Raw genomic sequence first — 25,561 nt, forward strand, 5'->3', positions numbered from 1 at the left:
CATGGATATTTTTGATGACATAACCCTACTAAGAGATTAATTAGGTTAAACCAAGTGTCTGAAGTAGGATCTGAACCCAGCCCCCATTCCTGTGAACAGTACAGTTTGTATCAACAATCTTCTTTTCTTGGAAAGTGATGCTTGCTTGCCAGATTTTTTTTCCAGATTAAGTGTCCTTCTCTCTGATGAAGAAAACCAAACATAAAATGTACCATGAAATAACTTCCTTTTTCAAAACACAGAGAATAATAAATACTGATACCTTTTGGGTTTTGTTTCTTTCAGATTATCTAAGCAGGAAAATTAGGTATCAAATTAAAGACTTCACTCCAAATCAGGACCTACATATAGGAGCATCACCCAATCACAGCCTCACCAGGAATGATCTCTGGGATTTCAAGATGGAAGAAGTTTGGGAATATTTTAATAGTGTAAAGGGGCAAAAGGGTACTCGCAAGAAACAATCTAGACAAATTAGAATCAGTCATCAAGACATTTCTAATAAGGTAAGCATCCAAGGAGGCAGTATGTTTGTGAGAAATTGCAGTCCAAGGTCATTTGTTTGTGGCACAACAAAAAGGTTCTATAAGGATGATACCCTTGGAAAGAACTTCAAACAATTTTCAGAGCTAATTAAACAGCATAGAATTTCCTTTTGGAAAAATCTCTGTAAGTATAGTAAATATAGGAAGGCCTTCAGTTACCACTCAGACCTTATTCACTTTCATAGGATACACATTGGAGACAAATTATATGAATGTACTGAATGTGGGAAAGCTTTCAATAAAAGATCACATCTTACTCATAATCAGAGACTTTGTACGGGAGAAAAATGCTTTGAATGTAATGAATGTGAGAAATCCTTTAGTTGGAGGACATCTCTTATTTATCATCAGAAAATTCATACTGGAGGGAAACCCTTTGAATGCAATGAATGTGGAAAGGTCTTTAGCAAGAAATCACATCTTACTCAACATGAGAGAATTCATAGTGGAGAGAATTGTGCATAATGAATGTGGGAAAGCCTTCATCCAGAGCAGACACCTTACTAAGCATCGAAGAATTCATGCTGGAGAGAGTCCTTTTGAATGTAATGAATGTGGGAAAGCCTTTAGCCTGAGGGGAAACCTTACTCAACATCAGAATATTCACACTAGAGAGAAGCCATATAAATGTAATGAATGTGAAAAAGACTTCAGCCACAGGGCTTCCCTCATTCATCATCAGATAATCCATCCATACTTGAGAAAAACCGTTTGAGTGTAATATCTGTGGAAAAGCCTTCAGTCTGAGAGGCTACGTTAGGAGACATCAGAGAATTCATACTGGAGAAAAACCTTTTGAATGTAATGAATGTGCAAAAACCTTCAGCCTGAGAGGAAATCTTCATGAACACCAGAGAATTCATACTAGAGAGAAACCCTTTGACTGTAATAAGTGCAGGAAAGCCTTCAGCCATAGGACATCTTTAATATATCACCAACAAATTCATACTGGAGAGAAACTATTTGAGTGTATGAATGTGTTAAAAGCCTTCAGCCAGAGAGGAAACCTTACTGAACATCAGAGAATTCATACTGGAGAGAAACCCTTTGAATGTAATGAATGTGGAAAGGCCTTCAGTTGGAGGGGAAACCTTACTGAACACCAAAGAATTCAAATTGGAGGAAAATTCTTTGAATGTGATGAATGTGGGAAGTCCTTCAGCTGGAGGGCAAGCTTTAATGAACACAAGGGGGTTCATACTGGAGTGAAACCCTTTTAATTTAATGAATATAAGAAAGTCTGTAGCAACAACTCATACCTTAACAACGGATAATTCAAACTGAAGAAAAACCTTGTTAAGTGTAATGTATGTGAAAAAGTCTTCAACCTGAGGGCAAATTTTAACATCAGAAAATCCTTTGAATTTAATTGCTGTGGGAAAAATTTCAGCCATGCCACATCCTTTATGTATGGTTAAATAATTAATTCACACCTTAGAGAAACACTTTGAGTGTAATGAATGTAGGAAAACTTTCAGCCAGAGGAGAAACCTAATAGAGATAATTTATGATAGAAAACATTTGAATATAATGAATGTGGGATAGCTTTCTTCCAAAGCACACCCTTTATCATGAGAGCAAACATAATGGAAATAGACATTTTTTTAAATTAAATTTATTTATTTAACTTTTCAACATTCATTTCCACAAAATTTTGGCTTCCAAATTTTCTCCGCATTTCTCCCCTCCCCCCACCCCCAAAACGCAGAGCATTCTAATTGCCCCTATCACTAATCTGCCCTCTCTTCTAACATCCCTCCTTTCCCTTATCCCCATCTTCTCTTTTGTCCTGTAGGGCAAGATAACTTTCTATACCCCATTATCTGTATTTCTATTTCCTAGTTGCAAGAACAATACTCAACAGTTGTTCCTAAAACTCTGAGTTCCAACTTCTCCCCATGATGAGAGTAAGCTTCATGTTTTTCCTCTCACCTCCCCTCTTTTTCCCTCCACTGAAAAGTCTTTTATTTGCCTCTTTTATGATAACCTGCCCCATTCCATTTCTCCCTTTCTATTCTCCCAATATATTTCTCTCTCACCACTTAATTTCATTTTTTAAAGATATGATCCCATCCTATTCAATTCACCCTGTGCTCTCTGTCTCTGTCTGTGTGTGTGTGTGTGTGTGTGTGTGTGTGTGTGTGTGTAATCCCACCAACTACCCAAAGACTGAAAAAAATTTCAAGACTTGCAAATATTGTCTTTCCATGTAGGAATGTAAACAGTTTAACTTTAGTAAGTCCCTTATGATTTCTCTGCTGTTTACCCTTTCATGCTTTTCTTGATTCTTGTATTTGAAAGTCAAATTTTCTTTTCAGCTCTGGTCTTTTCATCAAGAATTCTTGAAAGTCCTCTATTTCATTCCATTTCTTTCAATACTCCCCTGAAGTATTGTACTCAGTTTTGCTGGGTAGGTGATTCTTGGTTTTAGTCCTAGTTCCTTTGACTTCTGGAATATCCTATTCCATGCCCTTCGATCCCTTAATGTAGAAGCTGCTAGATCTTGTGTTATCCTGATTGTATTTCTACAGTACTTGAATGGTTTCTTTCTAGCTGCTTGCAATATTTTCTCCCTGACCTGGGAACTCTGGAATTTGGCTACAATATTCCTAGGAGTTTCTCTTTTTGGATCTCTTTCAGGAGGTAATCAGTAGATTCTTTAAATATTTATTTTACCCTCTGGTTCTAAAATATCAGGACAGTTTTCCTTGATAATTTCATGAAAGATGATGTCTAGGCTCTCTTTTTGATCATGGCATTCAGGTAGCCAGACAATTTTTAACTTGTCTCTCCAGGATCTATTTTCCAGGTCAGTTGTCTTTCCAATGAGATATTTCACATTATCTTCTATTTTTTTCATTCTTTTGGTTTTGTTTTGTGATTTGTTGGTTTCTCATAAAGTTATTAGCCTCCACCTGTTCCATTCTAATTTTTAAAGAACTATTTTCTTCAGTGAGCTTTTGAACCTCCTTTTCCATTTGGCTAATTCTGCTCTTTAAAGCATTCTTCTCCTCACTGGCTTTTTGGGCCTCTTTTGATATTGGAATTAGTCTATTTTTTAAGGTGTTAATTTCTTCAGCATTTTTAGGTCTCCTTTAGCAGGCTGTTGACTTGCTTTTCATGATTTTCTTGCATCACTCTCATTTCTCTTCCCAATTTTTCCTCCTTCTTCTTACTTAATTTTTTTACTTCTCTTACTTAATTTTCAAAATGCTTTTTGAGCTCTTCCATGGCCTGAGACCATGGCATATTTATTTTGGAAGTTTTGCATGCAGAAGCCTTGACTTTTAGGTCTTCATCTGAGGACCTAAATTGTTCCTCTTCATCTGAAAGGATGGAAGAAAATACCTGTTCGCCAAGAAAGTAACCTTCTATTGTCTTATTCTTTTCCCCCTTTTTAGGCATTTTCCAAGTCATTTACTTGACTCTTGAGTTCTTTGTCAGGACTGCAACTCACGGCTGAGATTCAGAGCAGCTGTTCAATGCCCTCAGGGGCTCTAGGTGGGGGGCTCCAAACATGGAAGCTTGCACTGCAGTGGCTCCTGTAGGGTATGTCCAGATCTTGCTCCCCTCTCCTGGGTGATGGAGCCCTTCTGCTGACCTTTGAAGCTGTCTGTGGTGTTTGTGGGTTGAGCAATCTGGGAACTGCTGCTAATGTTGGCTCCCTGAAGTATGTTCAGGATCCTGTCCTTGCCACATCAGGCTGCACTCTGTGTGCTCCACGCTTCCTGGGCTACCTAGGCAAGACATTATTAAATCTTACACTAGGGGGGTTGTAGTATGAATGAACAGAAGATAATGGATTCCAGGAGTGTTGAGGAAGTAGAATCAATTGACAACTCATTCAGTGGGTGAGTAAAAGTGGACATCAGGAGTAGAGAGTGTGACTGTTGGTTCACAAACCTGAGTAACCAGTAGAATGGTTGTATCTTCAACAGAAACATTAACATGATATGTTGCAAGGGTTGAGGGTTGGCCAGATCTTGCACAGCCTCAATGAGCAGGAGGGGGTTCACTTGAAGTATCTCCTCAACTCAGTTGTTGTTCAGTCATTTTGAGTCATGTCTGAACCTTTAAACCTAGGGTGTTCCTGGTAAAGGTACTGGAATGATTTTCCATTTTCTTCTCCAGCACATTTTGTAAATAAGGCCACTGATGTAAACAAGATTAAGTGACTAACTCACTGTAACCCAGCAAGTAAATATCTGAGGCTAGATTTGAATTCAAGATGTATCTCCTTGACTCCAGGCCTGGCACTCTATCCACTGTGTCACCTAGCTACTACCCAACTTCACTTGATCATTCTAAGAATCCTTAGCTTTAAGGTAATTTAAAGGTATAGTGTATATTTCATTACCTTACTAAAATTCTAGCTTTTCTCTCCTTAATTAGTAAATAGATCTGAATCCTTATCCTGGTTTATTAAATATTATTTTATGTAATTAACTAGTGAAATAATTTCTCCAAAGCAGTAATTCATCTTTTTCTCCCTCCCTCCTTCCCTCTCTCTTTCTCTTCTCCTCATATACATGTTTGTATATATGTATATATATATATATGTGTGTATATACATACGTGTTTATAGGTATGTATACATATGCATATATACACACATATGTACATACATGTGTACCAATATGTATAAATGTTTATTTTATTATGCATATGCACGCATACTCTCAAACTCCCTGGTCTTCTAGGCTTACATAAATACTAATATTACTACCTATACCATTTAATAATAGTGTAATATAATAATATAAATTTATAAATAATTATTTATATTATATCAGCTGTGAGAACAATCATGACGAAAAGCACATTTGTCACATCATTGCAATTGCTGTCTTCCCTGTTTTGGGAAATATACCCACCATTCATTGTTCTCAAGATAGCAGCTAAAGTTTTTCCAAAATTCTCTATAAATTGTTTCCTCAATATATATAATTAAAACTGCTTTTCAGGATAAAAGTTCTCTCCATCCTTTTTCTCTATATTCCTCATCCAGTCTTTCTCTTGCACTATAGTAGGTAACAGTCTCTCCAGACATACACTTAAACTGCCAGTCTCTCAATAGTCTGTTGTTTCTTAAAGATACAATAATAATAACATCTCTAGCCTCTGTGAGAGATGCTAGTTAAGCCCTGAAAAAGGTCATACTGCATCTCATTACAAAGAAATAATCCATACTTCCCCTTTTGTCTCCCTGTTCCTCAAAGATGGTTTGTGTTTTTCTGTCATTTTCTTTATGTTTTCCATATTTGTCTCTTCGTTTATTATTAAATTCTAAAATTGAATGCACTTATTCCCTGTAACCTTTATATAATTCTCTTTGAAGTTTCCTAAACTGATAACAAAGTTATATGATAAATTTAATATTAATTAGCAGCAAAACAATGAGAAATATCTTTTAATGGCTTCCATTTAAAAAATGAAATTTCAGTGCTTCCCCAAAAGTTAGTCAGTTGCTCTAAGTCCCCATCAGGATTCATTTCTTATTTTTCCATTCACTTTCTAATACTTTATGATTGTACTTCATGCAATTCAGTTTTTTATGTTTTTATAATGTTTTCTAGGCTCTTTTGATAGTTCGTCATCATCGTCCATCTTTCTATTCTCATAATATTCATATGTATATATGTACATGATCATACAGAAATATACACACATATCTATTTATATATGTATGTGTGAACATATATGTGAGTATATTACATTTATTGTATTTAATAGTATAATTTAATAGCATAAGGCACTTCAAGTGAGGGAATTCAGTCTACCAGTATTGATAGATAACTATTCTGTTCCTTCCAGTTATGGAGAATTACCTGCATACACTGACATTATTAACCGACTTGCTCAGAAATTTTTCATAAACCCCGCAATGAGTTAAATGACCCCATATGGTGTTGCAACCCATTTGGGGCAGACGATCCTCAGGAGAAAAGAACTCAAAGTCCTTGTGCATCCCAGCTATTGTCTGGGCACTCTAGCTTGTCACTATCCTTCCTACATTATGGCTCTTAGAAATCACAAAATCACTTAATTTTAGAGTTGAAAGGTAACTCAGTGCTCAATGAGTTCTACCCAATAATCATTCCATATGCCAGGCACTGGAGCATGTGCTGGGGACATAAGGGCCAAAATGAGAATCAAAAAGTACAAGCTTCCTATGTTTCAGACAGTATGCCAACCAAGTCCAAGGCAAAGAAAGAAAAGCCCAACCACAATCCTTTAAGGAGCTCACATTCTAATAGTGCAAACAATAATTCCATTGACCTGGAACAACCATGTCAGTGCCAAATCCACACGGAGTAGAGAAAGTAGATAGAAGGAACTTTAAGAGGGGAAGACACTACTTGTGGAAAACTTGGAAGTGGGAAACAGGAAAGACTGTATAGAGTAGGTCACTTAATGAGCATTGATTAGGTGTATACTGTAGCCACACTGTGGTCTAATTGCTGGACATAAAAGGACCCACATGAAAGATTATGACCTCAATGAGCTTTTCTTCTATGAGGGAAAGTGACACTGACCCCAGAAAATTATCAGCATGGACAAACCCAAGAAAGTAATACTCAGGTCAGCATGTGGCTCAGGCAGCAGGGTAGGAGAAGTTGGACCTAGTGTGAATAACTTACTCATGTACAGGCTTTGAAGAGGGGCTTTTTAGTCCCTGAAGTCAGACAACATGTGCTGCCTAACTCTTAGAAAGTTATAGCCTGCTTGAGGAGGCTGGCACCCCTACTGACAATTAGCTCATTCTCCTTCTCAGTGAATCAGGGCTGATCACATCTGATCCAACTCATGTTCTTCTCTGAGTTCTGGGAATTTTGCTGCCTCAACCGCACACAAGTTTCCAAGGCTCAGCAAGTGTCAGTGAGGCAACAGGCTGCCTGATTACCATGGGGATTTGCTGGGAAGTGGGGGGAAGATGTCCAAACATATTTTATTTTTGGTTTTCCCTTAGATACTCAGACTCAGGTGTAGAACCCCAGGCAGTGAAGCTCCCTAGAGCTCCTCTACATATGTACACCAAATGGGGAACATACTCCCTCCTATTTACTAGGATTATAAATTGAACCTGACTCATGCAGTTTGGTTCCTGGGCAGGAGCTGGACTTCTGCTGTGTTTGCTCCAGTGTCAGAAGCAGAGAAGTGTCTGGGCATCTGTCCCAAGAAGGCATCCATCAGACAAAGAAAGATTTCCCATTAAAGTGTGACTCAGGCAGGGACCCCTTGCCTGCTCACAGCCTCAGAGTTTGGAGCAGTGCTCAGGACACAGGCCCCAATGTTCCTTCTGATGACCCTCCTCCTGCTCCTCAACATACCTTCTTCTTTAGTCAGGGAAGAAAAGTTCCCCTGCTTTGAGCAGATCAACCCACGTGTCCACAAAGATGGAGACCTGCTCATTGGTGGGTTTTTCCCCCTGTTCTTAATGGCAGTGAAGAAGTTCACAGGAGCTGAGCATCCACACAAGGCCTGTAATCCTCACCAGTAAGTGGAGAGGTGGTTGGGCACCTTAGAAAACAGAGGAGCAAGCCTGAGAACTCATTCTCCAGGTCCCAGAGATTTTCCCTATCCTCTTATCTGTGACTTTTCTAGCCTCTTTCTCATCCTTTGACCTACCCTTAAAATCTGTAGATAATGTTGGCCTATGCTTTAATCTTTCTTACTGTTGTCATCTGAATTCTGTCTGGGGACTCAACCTCAGGGACTTTTCTTCTCCTCCTCCCTTCAACCACAGGTAGGACTGCAGTCATGCGGTACTGAAAATATTCTTTCACCTTGCAGTACCACACTCACCAGACTTGAGCTCCTCCTTGCCCATGGCCATAGTTTGGGATCACTTCTGATCAGCACCACTAGGCCTGGCTTCTGGAAACTGCAGGTGTGGAGGAGGTAGAGGGGAGGTCATTCAGCCTTCTCCCCCTCAGCTGTCTACCCTTTCTTTGATAAAAGTGTGTGAAGTAAAAGTATTTGAGGTAAAAATTCCTGAGGCTGTGAGGTAAAAATTAGTGAGCTGAAATTTATTGAGTTCTAATTTGCTTCCCATTAACTAATTCAGTGGAACTGACTTGGTGTTTACACTCCTCTCAGACCAAAATTTAGCCCCTGGAGGTCCTTTCTTTTCTGAGGTCCTCTCAGGTTATCTTAGGAGGACAACTACTTTACCCCTGTATTTTTTTTTCAGCCAAAGGAAAACAAGGTTTATTAAAAATTCACCACATTGGGTAGACTGTTAAGGAACTTGTATTAACAAGTGGGCCAGAATGAATCCAAGCACCTTCATGAAGTCAAGATGTTTCTTATATACAGAAAGATTGTGGGAAGCATCTAGGGGTGGCCAAGTAGTCTGGGGTGACTAGAGGTCAGATGCCAGGAACCAGTGGGATTTTGATGGGATCAAGGGTCAGAAGTAACCAGAGACAATCCAAGGTAGCAGAGATTTGGACATAGTGATAATGAAAAGCTTATAACCTCCAGTGACTGCCAGATCAAATGGGAAGGTTGAAGGAGAGTACAAGGAGGTTTCCAAAGCCTGTATCCCATCATTTCCCCTCAAACCAATTGGACTGAAATTCTTTTGGGATAAGGGGTAAAGATCTCAGTCTCTGAAACCGCTGCCTGCTGACCAGGGGTTTAGAGCTGTCCCTGCCTTCCCGTTTAAGGGGTCAGACTTCAGGTCCAGTTACCCTGTATTTTTGCTGCTCTATATTCATTTATGGTGATTTTCTGTCTGTAGAGGAAATATGGAGAGTCCGGAAATTTCTGACAAACTCCACCTTCTTTATAGAATGCATTAAAAAAAATCATTTCCCTTACTTAGAAACTAGGAGGAGCACTCTTTTTGCCATTTCAATCTTTCCTGTGGCCAGTTGAAGTCTAAGAAGTAGAAAGAGCTTGTCCTTTACCCCATTCTCTGGATCCTAGCCTCTAGGACAAGGTCCATCTTTATTCTGTGCTCTGATTGCCATGCTGTCGGTGTTGAAGGGCACAGAGGAAATTCCTGACACACTGAATTCAAACAGGAGGCTAGCTAGCATGACAAGCAGCAGTGTCTCCCTTCTACAGTGCTGAACTTAGAGGAAGGATAATTTGAGTTCAAACCTTGCCAAGCATTCCCTGTGGGCAGGTAGCCTGCTCATTATTGTACAGATGAGGTAACTGAACGTCTAAGTGATGCTTTTCTGACACTTAGAGCAGTGACCTTTCAAAGATACATTGCTGCTTAGCAAATACTGAATAAGTACAGGTTGAGAAAAAAGAGGAGAGGGTGAGTAATAGTGGAACTAAGTGTCTTCTTTCACTTAAGAGGATAAAATGAAGATGGCTTCCCTCCCAGTTCATTAGAGAAGGCTGCGTGCACAGTCCTCCACTATAGGGTGGACTGATTGTCCCATCAGATTCTCCTTTGTCACCAATGACACTTGTGAGATGCACTGGCTCCATGTGTGCTGTGGGGACACAACCAAGGCTACTGGGCACAGTAGCTAGTCTTCTTGTCATTTGTGCTCCCTACATGAGCTCCCCAAACAGTTTTCTATCCAAGGTTCTTCTCTGAGTCACAGCAAACAGGAGCATCAGAGATGGATGGTCAAAGTCTATTCTGAGGAGGCAGCTTGGAGAAGTGCACTGGCTAAAAATCAGAGGACCTGGGTTCAAAATCTGCCTTTGATCCTCATTACTTGGGTGATTTTGACCAAGCCCTTCACCATGCTGGGCCTCAGCTTCCTCATCAGACAGGAAGAGGGATAGTGAGTAGACAGAATATTACACTTGGAGTCATGGAGACCTGGCTTTAAATCTGGCTTTGGAAACTTAGGACTTGTTCAGTCCTAGAAGTGTCACTAAGTCTTTCTCAGGTCTGATTCCTCATCTGTAAAATGGGCATAATAATAGTGCCTAACTCCCAGAGATGTTGTGAGGATCAAATGAGAAATTATGTACAAAATGCCGAAAATGCCACATACATTCTGACTATTAAGGTTAAATGAAGGAGATAGATGAAATGGTCTCTTAGGTCCTCTCGAACTTTGGCATCATGATCTTGTTTTGGAATCTATATTTTAACTTTTCACAGGTGCCAAGAGATTTGTGCTTTCTCTTTGTATGAACTTGCATCTTGGCACAGAATCACTTCCCTTGCCTTCAACTGGTCTGGTTGTCATGTGCCTGACCTTTCTCTGGATCTATACTTATTTGTGCTGTCTGTCTGGGCACTTGTTTGAAGCTTTGTGTTGGAGAACAGAGCTTGCCTGTTCTTTCCCTGATGGGAAAATGCAGGATGATTCAGCAGGCATGGAACTTCTATGAAGGCACATTTACATGACCAATCACATGCAGTCTCAGAAAGGGGAGGCTAAGTTAAGAAAGGCAAGAATACTTCCTTGGGGCTACCTCCCCAAGTCACTGTGAGGTCACTGTAGACTACTGATACTAGGATGTGACGTGTGTGTGTGTGTGTGTGTGTGTGTGTGTGTATGTATGTGTTTAGAGTGTTGGGCTTCATTGGGAAATGTCAAATCATGGTATGGCATATGATTTCAATAAAATAAGGAACTGATGGTAGAAAAATCTACTGATGCCAAAGAGCAACTCTTCTGTATTTAGTGAGTTGCCCAGGGCTCTGGAAAGTTATATTTCCATCAACAAGGCTAAATTATGCACATATTAAGGGCAGTTAGGTGATGTAGTGAATCGATTTCTGGGCCTAGATTCAGGAAAAACAGAGTTCAAATCTGGTCCCAGGCACATATTAGCTGGTGACCCTGGGAAGTCATTTAATTTCTGTTTGCCTCAGTTTCCTCCTATGTAAAATAGAGATAGCAGTTATCTCTATGGTACGTGAGGATAAAATGAGATAATATTTGTAAAAAGTACTTAGTTGAGTGGGTAGTAAAGAAGTGCTATTTAAATGTTAGATATTACTGTTATTACTGTGTGCCAGACATTCTGATAGGCACTGAGGATACACTGGAAACACCCAAGGTCTAGTCTCTTGAAGAAAGGACCTGGGACTGGGTAGATGGGAAGGACAAAATGTATTCAAAGATAAGTAAATAGAAGACACAAGGCAAATAAAAAAGCAATGGAAGATAAAACAACTGGAATCATCAAGGAAGGACTCTAGTGGGAGGAGGTGGCCATGGAAGCTGAGATTACATGTGAATCATGAGTTCCACGAGGCAGAGATGAGGACAAAGAAAATTCCATGCCTGGTGACAAATGCATGTAATGTCATGTGAGGCAAACATCCAGGAAGCAATTTTGGTTGCAATGAGAGTGCATGAGAGGGCTAATATGTCATCAGCCTGGAAAGATAGACTGGGCCCAGATTGCATGGGGTTTTCAATGCCAGATAGAGGCCTTTGTCTTTGATTTTAGAGGCAATGGGAAACCAGTGAAGCTTGTTGAACAGGGAAGTGACCTGATCCAACGTCTCCTCTATGAAAGATGGAGCAAAGAGGTGATGGACTAGACACTAGGACATCAATTGGGAGATTCTAACAGCAATATACCAGAATAACACAATATAACAGCAAGAGGTTATTAAATCCTGCACTAGGGAGGCTGTGGAGTGAATTGACAGAAGGGGATGGAGTCCAGGAGTGTTGAGGGTGTAGAATCAATTTGACAGGTCATTCAATGAGTAAGAGTGAGGATCAAGATTACAGTATTCACAAACCTGAGTAACTTGAACAATGATGGTATCTTCAATAGAACTGTTAACACTAGATATATAGCAAGGGTTGAAGGCTGACCAGTTCATGTATGACCTCAATGGACAGGAAGAGTTTCACCTGAAATGTATCCTTGCCTTGGCTGCAGTCTAATTGTTTAGAGTCATGCCTGCCTCTTCATGATCCCAGTTAGGGTTTTCTTAGTAAAGATACTTGAATAATATGCCATTTTCTCCTCCAGAACATTTTAAAAATGAGGCCACTTTGGTAAACAAGAAAAGTGACTATCCCAAGGGTTATACAGCTGAGGCCAGATTTGAATTCAGAAAGATGAATCTCCTTGATTTCAGGCCTGGAACTCTATCCACTGTGTCACCTAGCTGCCCTCCTTGACGTGGGACCTTGATCATTCTAAGAATCCTGAGTTTTAAAGTAATTCAAAGGTGTGTCTTTATATTTCCTTGCCAATTACTAAAATTATAGTCTTTAATTAACAAACAGATCTGATTCCTCACCCCAGTTTTTCAAATATTGTCTATTTAATTTATATAATAAACTAGGGAAATAAATTCTCTATAATTCATCACTCACTTCTTCCCTCCCTCCTCTCTCTGTCTCTGTCTCTGTCTCTTTCTTTCTCTCTCTCTTGATATGTATAAATGTATTTAGACTATATTATACATGTGTATGTTTCATCTCAAAATCCCTAGTCTCTCAGACTTAAACACTAATGTTACCATCTGTACTACTAAGAGGGTAACAAAATTCAAAAATTATTTATATCAGCTTTGAGAACAACCATAGCAAAAGGCACATTTGTCACATCACTACAGTTGCCATCTTTTCTGTTTTTGGTACATATACTCACCAATCACCATTCTGAGGAGAGCAGATGATGTTTTTCAAAAATTCTACATGCAATATTCCCTCACAGGGTATAATTACATAGCTTTTCAGGATTAAGTTCTCTCCATCCTCTTTCTCTTTCTTCCTCACCCAGTTCTCCTTCTACTGTAAAAGGTAACAGTTTCTCCATACATAAAGTTAAATTATCAGTCTCTCAATAGTCTACAGCTTCTTAAAGATATAGTAACAGCATCTCTAGCCTCTGTTAAGAGATACTTGTTAAGCTGGTGTTGCACATGCTAATATCTCAAACGCAAAGCTCAACTGCTGATCTTCCTAACACCAAACCCTGACTTCCTGCCTTGAAGATTTCCTGACGAAGGCCATGTTGCATCTCATTAGTAGGAAATAATTAGACCCTCCCCTTTGGTTGGCCTGTTTCTGCAAGATGATTTGTGTTTTTCTGTCATTTTCCTTATGCTCTCCATATTTCTCTTTTCATTCATTGAATTGATTCAAATTCTAAAATTGAATGCATTTATTCCTGATTGCCTTTATGTATTCTGTTTGATGTTTCCTTAACTGCTGACAATGTTTGACAATAAATATGATATTAAAAAGCAATACGAAAATGAGCAGTATTTGATAACTGCTTATATTTAAATAACCAAATTTCATTGCTTCCCCCAAATGTCAAAAGAAGTTTTCGGTCAGCTGCTCTCAGTCCCTGTCAGGATTCATTCCTTATTTTTCGTTCATTTTCTAGTATTTTGAGATTGTAGTTAGTATATACTTTACTGCTTCCTTTCTGTTTTTCTGTTTCACAATATTTTTCTAAGGCTACTTTGATGCTTTTTCACAATTGTTCATCTTTATTTTCTTATAATGTTCACACACATATATAGTTTATACATATATATTAGAAAAGCATGAAGAAGCAAATATATACACATGAGTATATTTATGCATGTACGTGAATGTATGTTTGAGTATATTACATAAATGTGATAGTATAAGGAGCATCCAGTGAGAAAGTTCACTCTATCAGAACTGTTGTTTCTTACAGTTTTGGAGAATTGCCTCAGTACATGACCATGTTAGCTGACTTGATCAGAATCCATTAGGCATTATGTATCACAGGTAGGATTGAGATGAGGTTATCTTGATGTGGAAGCTGGCTTCCTGTACACTATACTAGAACGGTTAAACTCATAGGCTAAAGGCCCCATTGGCCATATGCCGAATTGCCACACAAACCAGATAAACATGTATTTGGGAAATCTTTAAGAAGACAAATGAAACAAAATATAGATATTCTATGAGTCAATATGCAACCTGCAGGGATCCTTCTATATGATTTGGTGGCCTGCATTTCTATTTGAGTTTGATACCATTCCACAACACCATGGTGACTCTGTCCTATTAACGTATCTCTAATTTATGTAACTATTACTTCTTGTTGGACATTTAAGTGACTTCTGGGGTCTTTTTTATTGTTAAATACAAATAATTTTGCTATAAACAAAGCAATCATTTTGTTTGTTTCTTTTTTTCTTTTGATAACATTCTCTAAGCATATTCCAGACAATGGAATTTTTGGTCAATGATTATAGCCATTTTTGTTAATTGGGAATATATTAATAATATTATTTTCTAAGAAGATTCTACTGGCTTGAAAATCTTCCATCAATGAGTGGATGTAACTGTTACTCCACAAATCAACAGCATTGTTCTTCATGCTTTTCATTTATTTTCCCAATTTGATGTGAATAAGGTGGTCAATCAGAATGTGATATGGCAGTCAAAGAGGGTAATGCAACCTTAAGCCACATTAAGAAAGTAATAGTGTCCAAGACTAGAAAGATGATTGCCTGAATGTATTGTGACATGATCATATTGCGTTTAAAATATGCTGTTCATTTCTGGATGCTATAATTTTAAAAGGAAGTATTTATCTGGGGAATTTCCATAGGAGGATGACTAGGACAGAGAAGGGTCTCGAGGCTGTTCCATTAGATTTCTAAAAGACTGGCACTTGGATGAGAAATCTGATTGTTTTATTTAGTTCCAAAGGGAAATAGGTGGAAGTAGTACAAAATAAGTCTTGGGATAAGGAAAACATTAATAACAATGAGGAATGTAAAAGGTATCATGGGAGATGATGAATGCCCATAAATTGGAAACATTCAAGCAAATACTAGATTATCAATAATTATGAATGTTGCAGGCATATTTTTTTAAAAAATGATTTATTTTTAGTTTTCAACATTCACTTGTTTTTCATGATTTTCTTGCATCACTCTCATTTCTCTTCCCAACTTTTGCTCTACTTCTCTTACTTGACTTTCAACATCCTTTTTGAGCTCTTTTGTGGCCTGAGACCAATTCATATTTTTCTTGGAGGTGACGGATGCAGGAGCTTTGATTATGTTGCCTTCTTTTGTTTGTATATTTTGGTCTTCCTTGTCACCAAAGTAAGATTCTATAGTCTGATTCTTTTTCCAGGTTTTGCTCATTTTCCCAACCAATTACTTGACTTTTGAACTCTTTGTCAAGGTATTTCTCTGCTTTCAGTGGGGGTAGGAAGCTGTGCTGTCAACCACTCTATCCCCCCACAATCTGTGGGCCTAGAGCTCTAGAAATAGCTGCTGCCTCTGACCCTGCTTCTGGGGGTTCTTCTACCCCCTCTACACCCTGAGACTAGGACTGGATCACTCTACTCTGTCACACAGGTCAGACAGGTTTTTACATTTACCTTCCAATTAGTCCTCAGTGTTTTGGGGTTGTGAAGTCTGGAAATAGCCACAGGTGCCACAGATTCATCTCCCCCACCCCCAAACCTGTTCAGGTCCCATCTGTGCTGGTGCAGCCCACACTGTACTGCACTCTGCTTCCAGGGCAGCATGATAGATGCTTCCTGTTGACCTTCTAGACTGCCTATGCCTGGAGATTTGCTTCACTCCTTCACTCTGTGGGTTCTGCAGCTCCAGAATTAGTTTAGAGTAATTTTTTACAGATATTGGCTAGGTTTGGGGGGAGAGCTCTAGGAAGTCTCTGCTTCTACTTTGCCATCTTGGTTTCCTGGAGAGATTTTTTTATAGGAGTTGGATCAAATGGACTTTGAGGTCTTTTTCAAATCAAAATTGCTCAAATTCTGAATATTATCATTTTTCAGTTCCAGATATGGCATACATGAGGGAACCAAGATAAAGTTTTTGGACTTGGTAGTCCTTCTAAGCAAGGGGTTTCTCTCTTGAAGGGGTAAAGATTCAGGTTCACCTTGGGGAAAATGCCTCAGTCAGGTGGATCATGGGGTGAGGGGCTCCATCGATTGCCATAATTATATGTGTTTAGTTACAGACATACTCTAATGTTCTGGAACTTTCTGAAAAGAGAAGTTTTCTGGGTTTGGGTTCTTAGATCTACAATGTGTCCTTAGATTAGAATGGATCAGTTAGGGTTTTGTGTGACAAAGGCTGGACAGGTTGGGAATTTGTTGTTCTTGAGTCACTGTGAGGTAAACAAAATAGGATCTTTTGCTATTTTTGTTTTAGTATAATCACATGCCTCTTATTGAATCTTGCCTTTATCAATCAAGAGTCTTTACAAGGAGTATAGAAACAAGAGTTTCTTTAACTGGAAACAGTATATGTATTTGCATTGTTAATTATTTTAATGTGACTAAAGGTCTCTCCCATCCATTAATGGGCCTGCCCATTAAGGGAAGTTTGATTAGGGAAGATTTGTGGGAAGGCCCATGCCTTTTGTTAATGAGGCACTGGTTCTCAAGGGTTGTGATGCCATCTGCCTCTAAGAAAGGTATAAATACTCTGAGTTGAAGTTTTACTTTGGGGCTTACTGACTGGAAGTATTTGTTTGGACAGATGAGGACTCTGGAAAACTATTAAAGGAGCCCCTGGCTTTTTAAACCCAGATGTTGGTGATTCCCTCTGTGGTAACTATGGTCAGACAAATGGACGAGTCTGTTGAATTCAGGCAGAGGAAGCCATGTCTCTTGATCTTTGATTTCTCTGTATTTTCTTTGAAGTTCATGGTGCTGAACCTCTCAACTAGGTGAATGATATATGTTCTTGGTTAAATGAATGATACATGTGTTTGATTAAAGTGATTGTTAACCCCTCAAAAGTTGCATTTCCTTTTATGAATGCAGATCTAAGAACCTGTGGTAGCAGGTCCCCTGTGTATGTTGGGGTGCTTACTGTTACAGGCACTGGCCATGGTGTTATTCTGAAAGCCCAGGAGGCCCCTGGAGCATTTGGTGTGAACCAGACTGAAGGTTGGTGATGAAAGTGTATCTACATTGAGAAATCATTGGATAGGGCAAGAAGGGCAGCATGAATGGCCTATCATTGGCTCTCTTAAAGAGACTATAAAGCCTGCTGTATGTTGGGTTGAGATAACTATGGTTTAGGATACCTTATACAGAAAACCTTGCTATCTCTCTAGTGACACATAAAACTTAGAAATGAGGGGATGTGGTTATGTGCCTTCCCACATTGACGTCATCTGAGCCATTAAATGTCCTGAATATGACCATTTATAACATCCTTCCTCTTCCCTCAGTAGCTTACTAGAACTCTAGATCTCACACCTATACAAAAGTCCCTCTCTGCATTTCTCTTTCTGTCACATTTAACAATGTGACAGTTTAACAATACACAGGACATTTCTCTGGTTTCTCTCAGGGGCTGAAAAAACAGGAAGAGGGATAAGAGAAAGAGAAAGTCAAATGAGCAGAGACCAAAGTTTTCCTTTGTAAAAGTTATATAAAGTTTGACCAGGCCTTGGTAGGGTAGTGTCAACAGTAATCTCTCTGTTATAAAGGGCCAGAAGTAAGAAGCACCCTTTTCAAAATAATGCCCATTCTCATACCATCTAACAGAAGTTCAGAGCAAGCACCAGCCAAAGGAAGGATCCATTGCAGGTATCAAGCAATAAATTGGGCATTGTGTCAGAAATGGATTCTAAGGGAAGTATACAAGAAAATATGACTGTATGTTAGACAGAAACCCCCCAAAATGAGGCTTCAGATAGACTGAAAGCACAACAATTGGTCCCAGCCTCATGGAGCTGAGTGAGTATGCTCTTGTAATTAGGTCTTCTAGACTGAGGCCCTAATATTATTAGGGTTTGGTAGATAAAACTACCAAAATAACTTTGTCGAATGAAATCAGGTTGTCATGAACTAGCAAGACATACATTTGCAATAGCTTATCTTTCCTGGGAGGATTTCCCTAAAGGAGTAAAAGTGCCCTCTTGAGAGAAGATCCTGAACCAGTGGATACATCTCTCTTCCCTGAACTGCTAGCATGTATAGTACTAGGAATGTGGCATTAATCATTGTCTAAGAATGGGGTTATTTATGTGTATATCTCCTAGATGATAATGTGAGACTGAGGCCAGAGAACCATTTTTATTTGTACAGTATATTTAACATAGTAACTGATCAGTTCACACCTGATGAATGAGATGACTGAGTATCTCAGTTTAGGGAATCAGTCATCAATCATAAAATGCTTGCTACTCATCAGACTCTCCACTGAGTGTTAAGGATACAAAAGAAGGCAAAAATATGGTCCATGTGCTTTAGTAGTTAATGTTCTAATGGATGACATTACATTCAAACACCTATGTAAATCCAAATAATATACATTATAAATGGGAGATAATCTTAAAAGAAAGCCTCTAACCATGAAGGAACTTGCATGACCTCTTTCTTCCTGGAAGGGAGGTAAAGAGACCAGGAGGTAGAAGTGAACAGGAGGGGTATGCCGGGTAGTCAGCCTGGTTAAGAATTCTGGACAATCTCCTTTTCCCTCACCCACACTCCAAATTTCAGACAGGTGGACCATGCAGGGGTGTAGGTCATGTGACAATGCGGTATTGTGATCCACAAACCAAGCTGCCTGTGCCCTGTCCCTACTGGTTTGAACTTAGCATAGCTAGGTTTGGCTTCTTCAAGCCTATGGACTCCCTAGCATTTGTTCCTTGCTTCTGATCTTCTCCCCACACTCTACAGGTGGCTACACAAAAATTACCAGCAGGTCCTGGCCCTGATGTTTGCTGTGGAGGAGATCAACAGAGACCGCTGGCTGCTCCCTAATACTACTCTGGGATTTCATATCTACAACACCTACCATAGTGATGCCAGGACCTTGGAGAGCTCCCTGAGGTGGCTTTCAGGACAGGATCCCACCATTCCAAATTATAGTTGTCAGAGGCTGGACAAGTCCATGGCTGTTGTTGGAGGAGCCACATCTGTTCTTTCTGTCCAAATTGGGACCCTTCTGGAGCTCTACAGAATACCACAGGTAGATATGACTCTGCCATCTGTAGCCCATTGTAAGGGGTGCTGACCACCATGCCATCTGGGATGCCACACTGACGGACATCAGGTAAACTGAGTCTGGTGCAGGGAAGGGTGAACAAGATGGTGCTGGAAGGGATGGCCCCACCCCTGGTTTGTGTTTGTTACTATAGTTCCAGCTTGTGTTCATTACTATAGTTTCAGGTTTGTTTGTGTGTGTTACCATGCATGGTTCATTGGGCTGGCTGGCAGAGACTATATAATCAGAGTGCTTGCTTGAATAAATCGGAGTTGCTTCGTGACCCGCTCTCCTGCCTCATTCTTTTACTTGCAAGCTCCACAGGAGGACGAGCAGCCTGCTGGTCAGGCATAAGACTTGTTCCTCTCGGTAAGCTGTGCCGTCACCATAGCAACTTGGCACCCAAACTGGGGCCATTAGCAACTTGATGCCCAAGCTGGGGCCACAAGCAGGGGGAAGGAGCAGGAAGCTCAGACAAGGGAGTTAGGTCCCTCAAGAAACTCAGCCAAGGGAGTCAGGTCCCTCAAGAAACTCAGCCGAGGGAGTCAGGTCCCTCAGGAGCCCCCCAAGTGAGTCAGGCTCTCCAGAAGCCTAGACAGTGTACAGGAGCTATCAGGATAGGGTCAAAAGCCAATACCTGAGCACGAGAGAAAACCGTAGCTTGTCTTCCTCACCGAGTTTCTCCGGGAAGCCGATCCGAGAAGCGGACGCAGGAGAAGACGTGCACATTCAGCTTGGTGAGAAGAGGTGTAACTGTGAGTAAGATTGAAATGGGGCAAAGCTCACAAAAGTTGAGTCAGTACACATTCTTTCTATATAACATGCTGAAGAATGTGTTCATAGAAGATGGTGGCAAGGCAGTGCAAATGAGAACATTCATCACATCCTCACAGACAGCCCTGTCAGAGTCAGAGGGTAGTACAAGGGACAATAGCCCAGAAAGGCAGCCAGAACCCATATATCCAAACTTAGAAGAGAGATGGAAGAACAGACAGATGGTGCAGGATTTGCAGGACAGTGTTAAAGAGCTAACTGATAAACTGAGAAAGCTACTAAGAAAAGAAAAAAGACATCTCAGAGATAAAGCTTTGAAACTCCCAGGTGGAAAGGAGGAAACTAGGAGCCACTGGACTTTATTCCAGAGTTTCCCTTTCTTCCACTTGCAGTTTCACAACTTTTTCTTTCAAAAACATTTTTAAGGAGTGGCCACAGATGTGAAATTTTCTTGAGTAAAAGTTAGAACCATCAAGATTTTTATTTTACTCTATAATCCAGAAATGGTGTTAGAGAAAGCAATTTGTAATCTGAATTTTGTTGAAACTAAAAGATGTTGGAAAAGTTATATTATTTAGAAAACCAGGTATTTTCACCTTTGCCTGTTAAAAAAGTTACAGCTAAAAAGCTGCTGTGTTAATGCTAAACCTAAAATTGTTAATTGATTACTATGTGTGGAAAGAAATGAATGGAGTAATAATTTATTTAGACTGGTTCTGCCCATTCAGGACAGTCCTCCTATATGTTTGGGGTTGGCAGGCATGGGATCCATGCCAATTCTTTTTATTTTGTAAAACTGCCAAGGCTCCTTTCATGTGGACACGGTCATCAGTCCTAAGAAAATTGTTTGGCTTGTATAATTCATAAACAATGAATGTGACTTGCTCAAAAGTTGTAACAATTGGCTTTTATATCAGGACAAGTTTTAAATTTGAGAAGGAAGGATCTTAAATGAAATCTCTTATGTATGTGAGTCCTGTTAATCTTCATTGCTTATTTCAACTCCATGGGAATACAAATAACTGTATTTGACTTTAAGTTGGGATTAGTGAAATTTGCTGTTTAAGGTAAAAGCATTTGGGACCATAAATATTTTTGTTTAAGTTTGTTTAAATTTGGGTATAGTTGTCTGCATTAAATCAGTATCTGAAAGGATATGCCACAAGTTACTCAGAGAGACTGTGATCCTTCATCCTGTACTGTTATCAGGTGAAATTTGTATCTGGAGAGGAAACAACGAGGGGACAATTCTAGACTCAATCTAGGATGGGATCCTCCTGGTCAGTTTCCCTACTGTGTCCTTTTATAAAGGAATGTTTCTCACCTGACTGTTCCTGAGTCTGGCTATAATACAGATACTGCATGATTGGAAAATTTCACTCCTATCTGAATTCAAACAGAATCAAAGATGTTTTATATTTAGAAATTCTTTAATACCTAAGAATCTGGTTTGTTATCATCTATTCATTTGTGAGAAAATTTATGATACTTTGCAGAGTACTTGCATAGTGGCTAAATAAAATTTCTCTTCCATAAGTTCTCTCTCCTTGGATACCTGAGTTTCAGGTATCCAGGGCTTGTGGATGGTCGGTTGGTTTTCCCCTCCTTACCAGCTACCAGCTTTCTTTGTGAAAGTGCTATGGGCTGTAGCTGTAGCTGAAACTTGGAAGGTACCCAAAAGTTACTCAAATCTCCACATGAGCAATTAAGTTGGATTCTCTGTGTTAGGGTATAAAAATTGTGCTTCAGTTTTTGTAAGTTGCCTCCCTCCACCAGGTGGAGAGACATCCCTTTCTTGAGAATTGTAATCGTCAAGTTCCTCATACTGGTTAAAGACCTAACCCCTCCAATGCTGGGACCCTGTGAGGCAGGGTCAGTTCTATGTCCAGTCTCAGCAGGAAGCAGTTTCAGAAGCCGAGACCTTCATCCCTTATCCCAAAATATTTTGGGTCCCATCTGCTTAAAGGGAGACAGGGTGGAGTGCTTGAGTACATGTACTTGGACCCCAGAATTTAGGCCAGGTAGAAAGGATGAATAGGACTCTGAAGGAGCATATTGCTAAGCTTAAGGTTGAAACTGGCTAGACCAAAGGTGAGATGCTTTCCATGTGAACAAATAGGACATTACAAGAGGGATTGTAGAATCAACTAAGAGGAGAGAAAGAGATTTCAGGGCCAGGGAAATAGATCAACTTTTAGAAGGAGACCAACCACACTGTGCCCAAAAATGTAGGAAGTACGCTTCATATCAGAGAGTCAGTTAAGGATGTGTGTAGGCATATGCTTCAATGTTTTGCCACCCTTGGCGTCCCACGACTATTAAAGACAGACAATGGCCCACCATACGCTACTTTGGCCTTCCAAAAATTCCTCTCAGAATTCGGAATCTCTCATGTGACTGGGATCCCCTATAACCCCACAGGACAAGCCATAGTAGAACATGCGAACTGCACCATAAAACAATATGTCCAAAAACAAAAAGGGGGAGTTTTGGGACCCAGGTCCACTGCACACAATCACAGGTTCATGGTACACAATCAATTTTTGGAAATTGGCACTGGCACTATACACATTTAATTTTTTAATCAATTGAAATTAGCACTTCATACAATCAATTTTTAAAATTCGATGAGCATGGTCTTACATCTGCCATGAAATACATGGTCAGCTCAGACTGACTGCTAGAACGCATACCATACTAACTTGGGGCAAGGGTTACATTTGTATCTTTACAGGAGACAAGGAGATCTGGGTACCAGTGAAAAGACTATGGGTCGTACAGCACCGGGAAGAAGTCACAGGGATTCTGCCAGAGAAAGAAGAAGAAACTACAACACCTGAGCCATGAAATTAGTCAGCTGCATCTTACTGCTTCTAACAGTGAGCCAGGCCGAGGACCAGTATTGGACCTCTGGACATTAGTAGACATTTCAACTTTACAGGACTGGTGAAGGGCTATCCTTGGTGTTTGTACAAATATGTGTCAGTAGGATTTAGGGAACAATTGAGGATGGATCACGAATTCTATCAGGCCATTCTAATGTTATAAAATGATGTAATGGCTATTGGAGATGAACTGCAGGCCATAGAAACACAATTGGCTTTAAGATGTGATTATAGATATCGTCATTTTTGCATGATGAACAAATTGTATAATGATACTGAATTTAATTGGGAAGAAATAAGAGCTCAGTTGCATGGTTTAACACTCACCAAAGTTTCAAGCGAAATGAAACTGTTGGAAAAATTGGCATTGGATATAAATACTCAGGGGATGAAAAAATTAATACCTGAGAATTTTGTTTCGGACATGATGCAACTTTTTGGTCATTCCACCTCATTGTTTAATTGGCTAGGTCCATTGTTGTCAGGAGGTATTGTTATCTTGATTGTTATATGTCTCATACCAGCATGTCTCAAATATGCCCTACTAACTGTAAAAGATACAATGAAGATGCTTACTGAAAATCAATTCAAGTTGAGAGATGTATAAACCCGTGAAGGTCATTGGGTCTAAAACAAAAAGGGGGAGTTGTAAGGGGCGCTGACCGCCACACCATCTGGGATGCCACACTGACGGACATCAGGTAAACTGAGTCTGGTGCAGGGAAGGGTGAACAAGATGGTGCTGGAAGGGACAGCCCCACCCCTGGTTTGTGTTTGTTACTATAGTTCCAGCTTGTGTTCATTACTATAGTTTCAGGTTTGTTTGTGTGTGTTACCATGGTTCATTGGGCTAGCTGGCAGAGACTATATAATCAGAGTGCTTGCTTGAATAAATCAGAGTTGCTTCATGACCCCCTCTCCCGCCTCATTCTTTTACTTGCGAGCTCCACAGGAGGATGAAGACTTGCTCCTCTTGGTGTGCTATGCCGATATCATAGCAGCCCATTTCTTTTATCATTACACAAGATGGAAGGGAATGCTACACACTATAGTAAGGGCTTTACAAATATATTTTTTGAACCTTAAAAGCACCCTGGGAGTTGGGTGCTATTATTAATCTCCTTTTTACAGTTGAAGAAATTGGAGCAGAGAGAAATTAAGTGACTTGCTCAGGGTCACTCAGCTAAGTAACTGACTGAGGCAAAATTTGAACTCATGTCACTCTGTCTCCAGGTCCAGCATTCTTTTAGACTATGCCACTGAGATGCCACAAAGCTATGAAGTGTTCAGGCAGGATTTACACTAAGGAATTTCCTTCTCCTAGTTTAACACTTTGAGACAGGGCAGTCAAAATGGATTTCATAACTCTATAGAGCCCCTAATTGGTATGACTGCCAGTATGACAATCCCTCTCATGCTTCAGATGACAGTGGCCCTATGGCTCAGGCATTATTGTGGAAAAGAACGTTCCTCACCTGGTTTCCAACATTCTGATGGTATTTGTTTCATTTTAGTCAGGCTTCTTGCTTGGCATTATATAGACACTTGAATTCTGCTGTCACATCCTTGTTAACCTCAAGGTCTCCTCTACGCCATATGTATGGAGAAGTCAAGTGACTTGCCCAGGACCATGCAGCTAATAACTAACTCAAGCTAGATTTGAATTCCCATCCTCCTGACTCCAAGTCCCACACACTGTCCTCTGTGCCACATACATGCCACATGTGATAAGTGTTGAGACAGGATTTGAACTGAGGGCTTTCTGAGTTCACATCCGGTATTCTATCTGAGACACTGTGGCCAGAATGGAAATGAAACCTCAATAAGGCTTGGAAAACAACATCATGAAAGGCAGTGCCCTCTTACCCTTCTAACCCCAGATCTTAGCATCATTGAGGCTATGGAGTTATTGCCAAGAAGATTCCTCACCTGGTGACTGACTTCCTGGCATTTGTTCCAATTCAGTCAGCCTTCTCATCAGGCCTTCTCTTTCCACCTGAAATCTGATGGCATGTGCCCAGCAATCTCTGGTTTGCCTCCATACCATAACATCTTGAGACATGGGGAAAAGATTACAGTCCTTTTACAGAACAGATTGTGGTCGTTTACTTTTTAGACCTGGAAAATCCTTCACAATTAATGTATCCTGATTTTCTAATCTTAAAGACAACAACAATTTAAGTTCAGAGAATTTAAATGACTTATGTGAGCTCTTCCTCTTAGTGTGACAACTTGGATTATTCATTGTTCTTCATTAACTATTGAGAGGAATGCTTAAATCAACAATTCTCATTATATGACCTTACTAAATAATTACTTCTAAAAGCTAATTAATTGATTAGTTGAAAAGCCTGCTAATTGATGTTAACTGATATTCCATAGAAGGGAGACATGCTAGTAACTAAGGAGGAAAAAAGCATTAGAAAGACATAACCAATTTCTCAGCTGTACTCTCGAAGCCTGAAATATCCAGTTGACCT

At 39.8% G+C, this 25,561-nt stretch overlaps 1 protein-coding gene, 1 long non-coding RNA gene and 1 pseudogene across 2 annotated transcripts in view; all 3 read left to right on the plus strand.

Moving 5' to 3' along the window:
• LOC140507323 (uncharacterized) overlaps nt 1-1,765 on the plus strand; it is an 83,972-nt pseudogene extending 82,207 nt beyond the window's left edge.
• A 6,071-nt stretch (nt 1,766-7,836) lies between these two features.
• LOC140507324 (vomeronasal type-2 receptor 26-like) overlaps nt 7,837-25,561 on the plus strand; it is a 37,343-nt gene continuing 19,618 nt past the window's right edge. Inside the window, exons 1-2 of the mRNA XM_072615438.1 lie at nt 7,837-8,042; nt 19,116-19,407. Coding sequence (XP_072471539.1) covers nt 7,837-8,042; nt 19,116-19,407 — 498 coding nt within the window. The remainder of the gene's footprint in view (nt 8,043-19,115; nt 19,408-25,561) is intronic.
• LOC140503309 (uncharacterized) lies at nt 19,709-23,992 on the plus strand. The gene is made up of 2 exons (XR_011966767.1): nt 19,709-20,177; nt 22,931-23,992. It is a non-coding gene; the product is annotated as an uncharacterized lncRNA (long non-coding RNA).

The sequence above is a fragment of the Notamacropus eugenii genome, chromosome 5 (genome assembly GCF_028372415.1).
Source record: "Notamacropus eugenii isolate mMacEug1 chromosome 5, mMacEug1.pri_v2, whole genome shotgun sequence".
Lineage (NCBI taxonomy): Eukaryota > Metazoa > Chordata > Mammalia > Diprotodontia > Macropodidae > Notamacropus > Notamacropus eugenii.